This window comes from Manacus vitellinus, unplaced genomic scaffold (genome assembly GCF_001715985.3).
Source record: "Manacus vitellinus isolate BGI_N305 unplaced genomic scaffold, ASM171598v3 scaffold_34_pilon, whole genome shotgun sequence".
Classification (NCBI taxonomy): domain Eukaryota; kingdom Metazoa; phylum Chordata; class Aves; order Passeriformes; family Pipridae; genus Manacus; species Manacus vitellinus.
The window spans coordinates 8,376,919-8,392,167 of NW_021940488.1; the positions used below are offsets into that span (position 1 = coordinate 8,376,919).

Sequence of the window (15,249 nt, forward strand, 5' to 3'; positions counted from 1 at the left end):
CCAGATTACCATGCTTTATGCATAGTGGTAGGAGAACTTCTCTGTATATTTTGTGCTTTGTAAAGTTACTGTTTCCCATCCATCTCTGTGGTCTTCACTAGTTCCTGACTCAGAAATCTTTATTTTAAATTTAAATAGGGAATAGGAAAACACCTGGCAAATTTTCTAGTAGAACAATTTATACAGTGATGAGATTAATATTGACAATCAAATTCAAAACAGTTTCCCCAAATAAATTTAAAATATTTGAACTGACAAGGGAAACACAATAGTTTTATACCAATGCACTTTTTTTTTGCTACCAAAGGGCCTTGCAAGCCTGAAATAAAATCTCATGTGAAAGAGAAGAAAGGTAAGTATGGTGTAGGATCTAATTTGATCTTGCTATTTGAAAATTGCTTGGTGGACTGTCTGTGTAGAGAGAACCACTGTTAGGCATCAACAGTATTTGCTTGTGGGGTGGCCTGCATAGAAATGACTTAATCTGTCATAAAAGTCTAAGATGATGTAACATCCTTCCTTGGCACTGGAAGCTGTACCTCTTGCTCATCATGGGATAATGAATGGTGAGATTTTGCCCTCTAAGAGGTTAATTGTCGTTATGTTGCTACCTGATTTCACCTGCAATTGTTGTAACCAATAGAAGCATTGGCACTGTCAAAAACATCCATTCTGTAGAATTTACAGTACTGGTACCATTAACAATATGAAAATTAGAATTAGTAAAGTATTAGAAGCAAGTAATCTTATTATAGTTCTCTAAAAGTAAGCCACCATTAAATGATTGTTGGAAAATATCTGGTGCCCTCTAGTCTGATGTAAAATGTAGGCTAAGTCCTTCTTACCAAGAAACATTTAGAAAAAGAAAATTAGAGTAAACTCAGCTGATTCTAAAAGGTTGTTAAAACTGCCCTTATGCCCCTTTTATGTCCAGCTGTCCGATACTGGGACTTACACTTGCGTGGCTACAAGTTCCAGTGGGGAGACCTCTTGGAGTGCTGTGCTGGAGGTGACAGGTAAGTGATGTCCAGGCCTGTTGCAGCTGGCACACAATGAAAGTGTAGACCATACCACAGCAGTCTGAGTCAAATAACCCGTTCTAGAACTTCTGGGGTTGACATGGAGGAGTTTTGGATGAGCAGGTTCTGTTCTTTCACAAGCCTTCCATATAATTCCTATTATCTTTAAATGCCCGTTGACATAGAAACAGTTTTTATGTTTGTCTCCAGTGACAGAGGGAAGCTATAACTCTTCTAAACAGGAGTATTAATAAACTGTGGATTTATCCAATAATTGACTTGGCCAGCAAAACTATTATGCCTACACAGAGGCATTTCAAAGTCCAAAGTGCTCTCTGTGAGTACTGGAGTTGATTTGGATACAGGAACTTTCTCAGCTTTCTAGAAACTGAGTTTTTGGTATTTGATGTAAACTTCAGTAAAGCTGGTTGGTTTTGTTTTGTTTGTTTTTGTTGTTCTTTATTTTTTCTTTTTAAAAAGATATTTTTATATAACCTTTTGAATTTTGCATTTTTTTTCTTTCAATATGTACTTAAAGAACGATAGCTCTTCATCCAAAAACATGTGCAATTTTTGACTTAGTTCTTTACAGATTAAGAATATTCATTATGATGATTTTTGCAGACGTTTGCCATGTTTTTTCCTTTTAATCTTCTACTTTGATCAAATTATATAACCAAGGATAAAAAATAACTGTTTTGCATTTGCCCTTCACAGAATCCGGTGGAGCAACAGTCAGTAAAAATTATGATATAAATGACCTCCCTGGGCCACCATCCAAACCTCAGGTCACTGATGTTACTAAGAACAGTGTCACCCTGTCCTGGCAGCCAGGGACCCCTGGAAGCCTACCAGCCAGTGCATATATCATTGAGGCTTTTAGGTATGTGAGTTATTCCACTTTTTTAAGCTCCTTTCTTTCTAATTTTGCTTAAACCCTGGTAACAGCTGCTCTCCTGGTATTGTGGTGTTCTTTTGGACTCCACACGTATCATTAGAGGTTCATTAAATGACAACTCCTATAGCAGGCATTGATTCATATTTTTTAAACTGATTTTTTTTTAATTGATCTATTTTTTTAAGTGATTAGTTGGAGAAGCATCTAAAAATTTCTGCTGGAATATAACAGAACAATGCAGTCATTATTTGTTACTTAATGTTGATGGTCAGTGAGAGTCTTCTGTGGGAATGCTGCAGGTTCTGGAATATCATAGGACAAATGATATGAAAATAAGTGGGTGGTTCTGAAACTTCTCTGCCCACTTTAATTCCTGCTCTTGTTAAAGCAGTACCAATTAAAGAGTCAAATCACTTTAAATTTCTATTTCTTACTGTTTTAGATAGATGAAAACTTTTAAGTGAAAAGGCTAGTGTGGATAATTTAGGATTTTATCCTGCAGCCCGAGGCTGAACAGAATCCAGCTGCTCCCTCCCACACAGCAGCAATTACTATGTGGTACAAAAGAATTCCTGGGCTCCAATTCAGCAAGTTTGTTTAAGCATGGGCCATACCTCTGCAACAGATCTGTAGTACACATTTCAGATTAAAAATCCACACATTCTTAAATGTTTTCCTTAATCAATATATTCAACAAATGACAAATATTTCTGTTCATCTTTTAATTAAAATTCATGCAAGTCAAAATCATATGCATGTAAATTTTAGCTAAAATGCTTCATTCTGCTCTGTTAATATGTAAGGAACATTATTGCATGTGCAGTTTGTTTGTTTTGTTCTAGAACTTATTCTTTATGCGTTGCATGAATGAAGAAATTGAAACAACATAGAACTCATAGCTTTCCATTTTCTTTTTCCTCTTAATATGTTTAAAGATTTTTTTATCAATACTTTATACAACAAAGCACAATAAAATAAATTTTCCTCTTTAAACTTTTGTGGTGTTTCTCCCTAGATAAGCTTTAATGGCATCCCATCAATAATTTTAACAAAAGCCAGACATTTTCATTAAAAGCTGTTTTTACAATCACATTTGAAATCTTTTCATATGGTGGATTTTAATCTAATTATAATAATGTTGAATTGAAAATGTAGTGACAAAAAAAAAGTCATATACTTACCTTCCTTTAAAAGCAAGTTTTCTGAATTTTTTTTAACTTTTATGATTTTAATTCAAGGAGACTACTTTTCTTCCAATGACAACTTGCTGACATAATTTATTAGCAGTATAAAAACTTATTATTTTAACAGAATTTTCCTTTTAAAATCTTATGTTCAGAAGTAGCCTATCATTCAAATTTACTTTACAGCTCTCCACACTTTCCTTTTGCAGGCATTTATTTTAAAGAAACAGCGAAAGGTTTTGCTTCTGTTGCAATGAGAAATACTTTTGAGAGCTGTGTTGCTTTTTTATCCCATCTCAATGAGTTAGCCGAAACAAGTATTTTTAATTCTACCCTGCTTTTACTAATTTTTCCTGTACTTAGGCTTGATCTCGGGTTACAAAAATAGGTCCTTTCACTCCTTAATTTTTCTCTTGCGTTAGTGTATAACCTTCCACCCTCTTCTCACTGCAGTCAGTCTGTGAGCAACAGTTGGCAGACCGTGGCAAACCACGTGAAGAGCACCCTCTACACTGTGAGGGGCCTGCGCCCCAACACCATCTACCTGTTCATGGTGAGAGCCATCAATTCCCAGGGCCTGAGTGATCCCAGCCCCATGTCAGACCCTGTCAGAACACAAGGTAAGGGTGGCTGTTGAGGTTTCTGTGCTTGAGGTAAAATAAAAAGAACGCTCTGACAGTTGACCAATAGGTCAGTCTGGACTTGAGCAGCCTGACTGAAGGAGTCATGGATCGGGCTTAACCGATGAAGGTAAAAATAGTCCAATGTTTGCTGTATCAATCTGGAGCTTAGGAGAGATGGTTTCTCTTTTTAAACCTTCCTGCAGTGTAGACCTTTTGATTTGCAATTCACTTAGACTCATTGTGCTCCTGCTTTCTATTAAAAGTAATGTGAGTTAACCAAGCTTTTCTGAAAACTTCTCTGAATTCCATGCTCTCCTCAGTATCTCTTCTCTCCATGTCCTTACTTCCTCTCCATCATTATAATAGGGATGTACTGTAACAACAGGTGCTTATGACAGGCAGACACTGTGTTTAGTGTTAGTTTTAATCAAAAGAATAGCACAAAATATCTCTAGTTTGTTGGTTAATCCAACATTTAGGCAGAGAATTCATGTAAATTAAGGCATCTTCATGCTAAGAATATATTGAAGTTATTCAGAGAAAAGTGCATTCTATTTATATACCTACATTTCTGAATTCTTTATATTAATCCACTGCATAAACCGGGAGGGAAGGTTGAAGTGAAATCCCTCATTTATGGGGTGGTGACATGATTGATAGCTGTGATCCTCCATTGCTATTGAATTGACTATTGAATTCTGTTCACATTGCATCAAGTTCTAACTGCATATAACTGCCACAAACAAATTTCCCTGCACAGCATGGATTTTTTTTTTTGGCTTTGAGAAGATGTTGCTGGACTAATTAATTCAAGAGTGTAGTTTTGTCTTATGCAGGCTGTAATACAGGAATTATTCATTCTTTGGAATTATAATTTTTTGAGTCCAAAGCAATAGCTCTTCTCACAGTTAATTTAAAATGAGGTCCTCTGTTTGTATTTGTGTATCCAGCTTGTGTAAGTGGTTTGTGTACTTCACTGGTCCTAGATGGAAAGAGATAAACAAGAGTAGGGTAGTATTTCTTTATCATATAACCACCAGATACAGCCCCTCTCATCCCAGCCTAGTCCTGAATAAATCTGTCCTTAATAGTTAGACACTCAAAATAGTAATTCTGACTGGAAAAAGAGAAATGGAGCTGCTTTCTGAAAAGCTGGAGGAATGAGTTGTGCAGGGATTTTGTGGCTTGACTATTCACGGAGCATCACAAGTTTTCTTCTTTATTACTCTCCCATTATTATAGGGTGACTCATGCTTTTCATTGCAACAGCCTTTTAGTCTGCATAACTTATCACCTAGCTAAAAAAAAAACAACTTTGTTTGGCATTTGAGTGTCAAGTATAGACTTTTTACCTGACATACTGACAAGCAATTTGATTTCAGTAAAAACATGTCTTTTAATTAGCTACAGCATGTGTTGCAGCTTCCATTTCCAGAAGCTGTTTAGCAGTCAAGCACACTCAGACATGTAGAGGATTTATAGCTTCTTTGCAAGCCTGTAGTTTAATAGAATTAAATCATAAAATCAATTGAAAATTAACATAATGTTTTGATGTGATTTCTAATTATGCCTGAATTCAATTCAGGCTCACAGAAGAAGCTGACACACAGTAGAAAGCCTATTCACAGTGGCCATGGAGAAACAACAAAGCAGCTATAGCAGCAGTATATAATAATTTGCAACAGGTGTCTCTGGTAGCTTTAATAGCTGAACATTTAATGTCCTGGTTTTAAGCATGGCAAATACAAGTAACAAGATTTTATGTATATTTTCACCAATGGACTACAAGTAGACAATCAGGTACTTTCAGTAGGTTTACCTTATATGACTTACAACAAAAAAGGACAGAGAAATCGTAATTACTTTAAGAAAGGAGCTGATTTCTTGTTGGATTATTAATAGACCAAGGAGTTGATTTCTTGTTGGATTATTAATAGACTAAACCATATATTAAAAAAACACTTTCAAGAAACTATGAATAATTCTATCCTTGAAATTTAAATTAATAACAACTAATAGTACATCCACTGGAAGCTGATAAAAGAGAGGTTATAGAAAATATCTAATCAATTTTATTTTAGAACCCTCTTAATGGTGACCAGAACAGAGCTTCTTGAACCAGTTTTCTTAAGTCATGATTTTATTATTCCAATGCTTGGTGATGTCCTTAGAGATAGATCAACTGCTTTTCCACCAGAAGCCTCCTAGAAACGTGAAAATGTCAAGACATTACTCTGTGAGTGTCACACATGTATAAGTTTTCAGGTGTGCATATCAGAAAACAGAATTCCACATGTACATCTTAATACTCATTTTTCACTGTTATGAGTTCATGTTTTTCCCTCCTGGACATATGTCCCAATAAAGCAATGAAATGCCATTCATACAAAGATATTATGTAGAAATGTCCTTTCCTCTGAGGGAATACAGATACTTTGCTGGTTGTATACCACAGAGTAACTAAACCTAAAAAGTAGCCATGCAGGTATTTTGTAGCAGGGATCACAGCTTTTTGGTGGATAGCAGCATAAATTATCACCCTGTAGACCAATCTGAGTTGCTGTCAGTTACAGATTCGTTTTATAATCTCTCTTTATTTCTTGGTTGCTTTGAATAGATATAATTCGCTAGACAAGCTCCTTAACTGACATCCATCTTTGGATTCTATTCCCTTTGGAGATCCTTGGAGCCCTTGTAAATTGAATATCAATAAAAACCTGTGGCAATATTGTTTATTGGTGACTCAGAACCCATAACAATCAAGAATTAAGAGCCTGAAATATTGATCATCAAGAATTCTTTTCTTTCAAAATCTGGAGTCATGTGATTCAAACTCAGTTGTTATATTTAAATGTTTCATTTTTAAGACCTCTATTACTTCTTTTTATAATATTTAGAAGATAAAAAGAAGTCACCTGATGCCTGCTCCCACATCTAAGTCCATCAGAGGGGCAAAAAGTTTTATGTATGTATTCTCTTCACAAGGACACGATGTTGATCCAGAAAGTGGGCAACTGTCTTTGACTAGTGAATCCCAAGGCAAAACCAAGCAGAATTCACAGATGTCTAGACAGGCATGACCATAATTTGTCAGGCCCTTTTGAATATAATCTGTGCTTGTGTTCCAGATCCCCCCCTAATTTCTGTCTAAGTTGGAGGGAAGAGAGATGCTACAGCGATATATTAGTTGGGTGATAGCTGTAGCCCAGCATTCTCCTTTTGGTGAAGTGTAAAAAAGACACATTTTCCACCTCCTTCCCCATTTTCTGACACATACATTCTGTTTGCAGTTTAGCAGAGGTGATATAAACCTTCATTCATTTTAACACAACAACCCAAATGTGATCCCTAAGGACTGGGTACTGGGACCACATGTGGTGCTGGAGTTGGAATCACAAATCTCCATACGTGTATATTGAGCTACCAAATAGCTACCAGTTTTGACTAGAAGAAACAATTTCCCCACACACTTTGAAGGGCACATAATCTTGAAAAGAAAATTTTTTTTGGTAGATTGTTTTTTTTGACCTTTTATTAGATCAAAATCAGTTTGGCTTCCTAAATTAATTCTTTTGGGTTTTTTTCATACTTGCACTAGATTTCATTATCTGTGTCTGTAAAGGGAAAATTTGCTTTGCAGAGGAAAATGTTATTTTTAGTGTTTGGTTTCTTGTGTGCATGGTGTGTGGGGAGGGCAAGCTTAGTGACAGATTAGAAACATATAATGACTTAATGTCATGTATTGTCTAAGAAAATTTACAAAAAAAAAAAAACAAAATGAAACCTGTTCATTTTCTTAAATTATACTAACCAATTTGGTTCCAGGCATCTAGGCAGCATTATTATTATCTGAGTGTTTTGGAACTGGTGAACATTGCATCTCTCTCATCACTTACTAGAGCAGAGAAAGCTTTGCCATCTAGTCTCAATACTCATTTAAAGATATTTATATTTCATTATTTCCTAAGTGGCTAAAGGTGAGTGGTTTGCTTGCATTACTTGATATTCTTCGGAGTTCGTGTTTAAACCTTAGTGCTGTATTGTTTTAAAAAACAGAACTATGAAGGATGTTTAAATCAGTACTTTTTATTGATGCCATATATAGCTCTTCTCATTAAAATAATGCTTTCATGTGTGTGCCTGGCAGATATCAGCCCACCAGCACAAGGTGTGGATCACAGGCAAGTCCAGAAAGAACTGGGAGATGTCATTGTCCGGCTGCACAATCCTGTTGTGCTGACACCCACCACAGTCCAAGTCACCTGGACGGTGAGAACTCTGTTATTACCTTAACAGTATTTGCAGTTTGCCTATTTTGCCTACTTATCCCTTTAGTTTTTTACCACCCAAAGCTCCATTCTTCACCCCAGTGTGAGTGCTCTGACAAAGTAACGTTCCACAGGTGTGTATATACATATACACACACACACACGCATATAGATATATATAAGTTAATGAAATAGTCTTTTTATTTTCTCTTTCAAGACAGGAAGGTTCAATGTCTTCAGTCTTCTGCTCAATGTGAGTTGTCTGTCTGGCTAGAAAAATATGATAAAAATGAATATGCTTAACACCATAATCTAGAGGATAATTGATCTGTGAATTCATTACTCTGCATGTCAAAAAACAATCAAAGTTAAATATCAACGTGAAATTGCTGTATGAAAAAGTACTTTGCACTTCAAGGCATATGGACCTCTGACAATACCCTATTATTTAGTGACCCAAAAATGAAAAAAATAGCTTTCCTATAGGGCACTTTTAGTGAAGTCAGAAGCACATGGTGCTAATGCCTGATCCACTGTGTAGCATCTGGTTTTCTAGCATAATCTTTACCCACAATCTGAACATCCTTTCATTATAGAAGACTTTTTGGCAATACTTAACAACGTTTCTATTTGAGGGGTCAAACTACTGGGTAGAATTTCTGATATAGTGTTTTGGCTTTCAAAATGCTATGTTTCCCTTCCTGAGGCTTGAAGCAAAGGATTTGTAACAGTAGAAGGAGAGAGTTCCCAGGGCACTGCACACCAGAAAGAGTGCTTTGCTCTTGGGGCATCTACCCCAGAGGATGGAGAGCCATGGGTGGAAGAATGAGAGAAATAGTACTGCTCTGCACATCACTGAAACTGCTGTTTTATAGAGGATGAATTCTGCTAAGGGGGTATTCACAATACTCAGGGGTTTTCTTCTGCATGTCATGTTGCTAAGAGGTTAATGTGCACAGAGGATTACACAACAGGAGATAAGAAGCGTGGTGATAGATGGTGTATTATAAGGATTACTGTTGTTTTTGCACAACTCAGCCATATTTATGGGGGCTTATGCACCATCCTTGTTCTGACAGATTTCAGTAGTCAGGGTACAGATTAGAATAAATAGAGAAACCCACAAATGTATCTTTCTTAGATTATTTAGAGTATGTGTCACTACAATTTTCCTTCGATGATGTCAATTTGCAGCTTGCCTTTCTAAAAATACTCTCTGTTTCAGCTACATACCTCCAGGACAGGCTGACTAACCTTTGTAGCAAACCCTTTCGCCCAAACAGATGGATCAGTAGTTTAGAAATTCTGGTTGTTAGCAGCCAGAAATTGTAAACTTTGGTTACATCCATATGGTGCTTCTTTAAACCCTTTCTTGGATGTGGCAGCTATCAGAAATACAGTTTCATAGGCTCGCCCTTGCTTTGGCATATGCTACAAAAGGAACCTTCAGTATGAACAGAATTCAGTTTTATACCATGTAACCAATGCCATTATATTATAAAGAAATATAGATGTATGTGTATTTATGTGTGTATGTATATGGGGAGATACATATATACATATATCTATATATATTCCTCTAAAAGAGTCTCTTGGTGCCCCTACTGAACAAGTAATGAGTGAAGAAAACATGGTAAGGTAAAGGTAAATTGTTGGGAATGCTCTGGATATCAGCTTATTGGGAAGATCCTCAAAGCAGTGACCCAATGCCACCCGACAAGCTCACAGGCCTCTGTAGAGACATTTTGGAATTGCCCATGGGAAGACACACACAAAGAAAGATCTCTGAAGCAGCTAATTAGAAACTACCCAGCAACCAGAACAAAACCAATTAATTAACCATAGTCTCTAGGAAAAAATCCCACTCTATCCAGAGAATAAAGACCACACTATTAATATAAAATGGTTAGATAGTGTAGCTATCATACAAAGGAACAGAAGTGCCATGAGAGTCATAAGACCCTTTGTGTTGACTTTCTGCAATTCAAAGAATGAATGCCAAGGAATGTCCTGGATTAGTGAATTTCTGGCATCCTGACACAGCAAATTAACACCGCTTTCTTCCTCCTTTGTGGGATGGTTTTGGTTTTTCTTTCTCTGTTTTCAAATTTGAGTTTAGAATGTCCAAAACAGTTCCCTGCTACTCTGTTGCAATTTTAAAATATGCACAGGCATATACACACATATTTTATCTGTTTTGAAGGAAGGTCAGGCTTACAAAGTGAGTGTTAAAGAAAAAAGAAAAAAAGGAAGAGGAATGTCAGAAGTCAGGTTTTCACTGTCACTTAAATTTATTCCTCTTGTGCATAGATATTAAAATATAGCTGTAATTATCTGGTCACATACAGGATCTTCTTCTTCATGGAGCTATTCAACATTTCTTTTTATCTTCTTTATTCACTGTGCGGTGCCAGGTCTTATTAAATTCATACTATTGAAACCTTTCATTGAATAAAAAATTATTAGTTTGTCTCACATGCTTGCTTATCTGTCATGCTCTCAACCGTAACATTTGGGTGCTTCACAAATAGCGCTGAATTTAACATCACAATGGTAAAAATGTGTCATTATCCTAACTTTACACACAGAGAGGTGAGGTGCAGAGGTAGTTGTTGCTGAAGAGACTTGTGGAGTCAGATATGCCCACTGTTATCAAATGGCTGATTGCAAGCCTTGGACATGAATTATTTTTACTTTTATCAAAACATTTTGCATTGCAAGAGCACGTGGTGTACTCCAAGCACTTTTTTAGCTGACCTCAGCTATGGTTCAGCACTTGTAACCTCAGTGGGCATTAAACTGAAAGTTTCATTAGTGACCAGATATGAAATGTTTTCTGCATTAGAAAGAAGCCCTGTGGCAAAGCAGGAACAAAAATGAGTTCTTCGATATGACAAAAGAATTGTTGCTTTGAAATCCTGACTGCCTTCTCGGAGGCTACCAGGCAGAAGGATAATTTATTTTCATCTGTCTTTTAATTTGATGTAGATCTTAAATGAATGTACTTCACTGGAAGCTTCAAGAGTCAAGTCCATTAGACTGTCTTCCAGTGTATCATCCCTTTGTGCCTTGTTCCTGTAGGACAGATAAATACTAGTGCAGTTTGAATTTCCAGAGAGTACTTTGAGCCCATGGTAGTGAGTTCAGCACAGCATGAAAGCTTTTTCTGCCCAGATGGAGAATTGCTGTGGGTATTGCTGTGGGAGCAGAGTATTTCTTAGGGTATTTTGGGGCAGAAATTTGCGTGCTACAGAGCATATTACAAAACATCTTTAGGGTGCAGATTAGCATGTTTGCCTGGGAGGAGCTTATGTTTGTAGCATAATCTGCATTATGAGTTTCTTACCATCTTTTTAACAACCTAATAGCCACTGAACCTGTCTTGTGTTCTGCTGGGGCATGTGCAGATTTGAACATGCAGGGAAAACAAGTTTCATGTTCTGCAGAAATGACTTTGTAGATACCTCCTGCACTATGTACTCATAATGAAAGGGGGTGAGAAAGAGCACAGAGGACCAATTATACTTGTAGGTCACCTTAAAGCATTAGGTCAGTGCTGAGTAGCAACTACCTATAAACTTCTTTCTTCTGCCTTTTAAGGAGCATCTGCATTTTCTGCCTCCTGTCCTTTGAGGGAGAAAGTGTGTCTTTAGATCAGCAACTCTTGCAGATCTTTTGAGTTGGTATCACTGCTGCTTGTACAAATTCAAGAGTATTTAAGTGTCACGGGAAGACTAGAAATGTTGTCGGATCCCAGTATTTCAATGCAGAGGGTTCCTGCAAACACTGAAGTAATGCTGAGCACTTTGTACAAGTGGCAACCACTTACCAAAAAAAAAAAAAGAGAGAGAGAAATGAGAATAGCTAGAAAGTATTAGATTCTTTCAAGTCACAGTGCATGTTTCTGCAACTCTGCCTGCGTGTGAACATGTACCAAACTTACAGAGATATTTAATGCTCAGCATAGTTGAATTAATTTCTTAATTGCTAAGCATATAAGGATTTCTTTTTAGTGGCCTGCTGTAGGCATGACACATAATTACCACAAAAATGCAGCAAACTGTTAAGTCATAGGCTTTGTGTGTGCAAGTATATAAACATATATATATGCATATAAACATAACATATGCATATATATACATATATATGCATATATGTATATATGTGTATACTTGTACAAAAGTATGAGTGTATGTATATGTGAAACATACCTGTCATACACCTCACAAATGTCTCTGGTCAGTCCATGTAATTATTCAAGAGCAATTTTTCACTATTTTGACAACTCCAAACCAAACAAAAAAAAAAAAATCCACCTTTCCAAATAAGTGAAGTGCCCTCAGAGCAGTTTCCCAATATTTTGACCTTACAGGAGGGCCCTGTTCATTCAGACTAACTGGGCATGAGATAGAGCTTAGTATCCTCTCCTTGATTTTGAATGCAACTGGATGTTTATAGAATACATTAAAAATGCATAGTATTTTCTTATGTCACTGCCCTCCCTAAGCATAAACAGTGGAGTGAACTCACTGTCAATAATCTGAAATTCGGGCAGATCACTCAGCCCAGTTGTAATCTAACTTCTAATTGAAAGCTCTGTGAAAACTGTGTGAGCCCCAAATCAAGCTAGTTTGTAGCACCCATAAACATGTCAGCCTTGTTGTGCCTATTTTCATAACCCTTGTATTGTTTAGTCTTTCAGGTTAGGAACTTAAAAGTCTAGGAGGAAAATACGTGTATGGGCAATTTGTATATTACCTATACACAAATAGATACAGAAGTGTAATGCAATCAAAATTGTTACACTATAGGCATATGGTGTAACTATAGGAGTCCAGTTCTTCTCAGTGAGTTGGTGGGTGCACTTGTGTTTGTGCTTTACAAAACACTTTCCATTCCGTTTTGTAGCAACACACAGTGTTCAGCCTCGTCAATTCTGAATTTCCAGTTGTTCTCCACTAGGCAGCAGTCAGCAGAGCTGGAACACACAGCAAAGAAAAAGTGGAATGTTCTAAGAAAGTTATACCATTTTTCAGTGTAGCTTCTAACTCAGAAGTTAGGCAAGAATCAAACTTGATGTTTGATTATTAAACATCATAACGCTATATTGTAATTTAGGTTAAGGATCTGTATTGCAAAGTGCACGAAAGTGTTATTTTTGCTGAATTTTGCAGTAAACACGGGGTTCATAGAAGTCTTTATGTCCGTAAAACATTTAGTTAATCAAAGTCAAACATGGATAAAAACAATTTACTCTGATTTACAGACTCCCTTCATCTGGAAACAGCTGCTTAATGTTCTTCTTAAAAACACAGCTTGATTCTTTCGGTATTAACAAGCTATTATTGTGAGTTATATCCCTCTTTCAGTGCATAAATTCACTTAAAGTGAACGTAGAGAAGTTTATAAAATGCAAGCTTAATGTTGTTGTAACATATGTTGCAAGGTTTTTAACAGTGACAGTTTTGATGAAAGACATTTCTGCCTTGCTTTCATAAATAAAGCTTTCTTCTTGCTTGCCCTGCTTTTTAATGTCTAAGAGTCTGTGTCCCCTCTGAATGCCTCAATAAACTGTAACAAGATTATAGGAGAAGCATAATAGACTATGGTTTGTGTTTTCAGCCTTAAATTCATTTATTCTTAAGAGAAGTCAAACAAATGCATCTCTAATTTTGGAATATCTTTGAGCTAGCAAATTGACAGGAACACAAGAGATATCCTACTTGTTGAATCTTGGTTATAACCCAGAGGTTTACCAAACACCCAGCTGTATAGTCTTGTTGTTTGTGCTGCACTTTCTTTACTCTTTATTTGATGACTACAGAAGCAGCTGGATTTGGTTTAGTTTTATACATCAAATTGTTTTGACTGTTTTTTACGGGCAGAATTAATCCAAGCATCATAATAGCTAAAATCACTGGGGTTTGCTTTCTTTGTTTTTCCTGCAAGATAAAAAATGCATGCAACCTCTCCAAGATAAAATACATGTAAAATTTTTCTTCAAATAAAAATCCTATTTATATTTATGATAGATTAAAATTGTTAAACTTCTGTGCGTGGTCCAATCTTGAATTCTGCTTGCCTAGCAACAAATAAAATATAAACCAAAACCAACATTCCATCTCCATCTGATGGCCTGAAAGCATCACAACCTCAGGATGCAAAGAGACTGCTGAGACTGTGAATGCAAGAAACAGGACATGTCTTTGGAATTTGTTTTCTCTGCATCTGTCTTATGTTTATTTTATTTTCCTGTGCATCCCATGAGCTGTGAGCCAAGTAGTGGACTAACTGTAAGCATGCAGTGTATCTTCAAAGACTTGTCCTTTTCTGAGAAGAATTTGTTTTTCTTTTCTTCTCATATTTCAGCACATCAGTAGCCAAGACATGCTCAGTAAGTTTACATGCAGCAAGCCTTATGCCAAAGTTTCCTTTCCATGATTTATTGCTGGGGTGGGGCCTTGTTTATGATTTTAGGTGGTATTTGCCATGATGCACAGAGCTGGAGAAAGCAAAGCAGAAAGAAATGTTCTGTAACAAGTAATGTGAGACAAATGTACTTTGCAGACAATTAATCAAGAGTGACTTACAAGAAGGCAGTTTGATTATTAAATTCAGCACCAAATGTTAATTTTCTCTTTTTGATGAGGGCAAAAGTATCCTAGGCAAACGTTTTGTTTTCTTTTTACGCAGGTTGTTTCTTTTTCAACTCTGATATGTTTATTGCTGTATTGTTTAATGTCATTTCCAGGTTGACCGCCAGTCCCAGTTTATTCAGGGCTACAGGGTGATGTACCGCCAAACATCTGGCCTGCCTTCTCCAGCTGTGTGGCAGAATTTGGAGGTCAAAGTCCCCACTGAGCGCAGTGCTGTCCTCGTCAGCTTGAAGAAGGGGGTCACTTATGAAATAAAGGTTCGCCCTTATTTCAATGAGTTCCAAGGAATGGACAGTGAATCCAAATCTGCTCGTACCACAGAGGAAGGTTGGTAAAACGGCCAGAAAAGCAACAGGCTTCCACACCTAGCACTGGGGGTGAGAGGAACAGTGACCATTTTGGTTATGGTGTGTATGCATTTGTTCAGCTCTCTTTCCTCCATGTGATTTCTGTTTTTTAGATACACAGGCGAGGTAAGAATTTGACACAATGTTCAGTTTTGTGCTTTAAGTGTTCCACGAGAAAGCACCGGGTCAGTCTTTTATTGTTTTAGTTGATACATCCTTCTAATGCAGCGATGGCTTTGGGTCTTCCAAAAAGT

At 36.7% G+C, this 15,249-nt stretch overlaps 1 protein-coding gene across 1 annotated transcript in view; it reads left to right on the forward strand.

The window, feature by feature from the left end:
- Positions 1–15,249, forward strand: part of ROBO2 (roundabout guidance receptor 2) — an 882,996-nt gene that overhangs the window by 795,115 nt on the left and 72,632 nt on the right. The window contains exons 11-15 of the mRNA XM_025895584.2: positions 935–1,016; positions 1,737–1,902; positions 3,555–3,721; positions 7,872–7,993; positions 14,744–14,975. Coding sequence (XP_025751369.1) covers positions 935–1,016; positions 1,737–1,902; positions 3,555–3,721; positions 7,872–7,993; positions 14,744–14,975 — 769 coding nt within the window. The remainder of the gene's footprint in view (positions 1–934; positions 1,017–1,736; positions 1,903–3,554; positions 3,722–7,871; positions 7,994–14,743; positions 14,976–15,249) is intronic.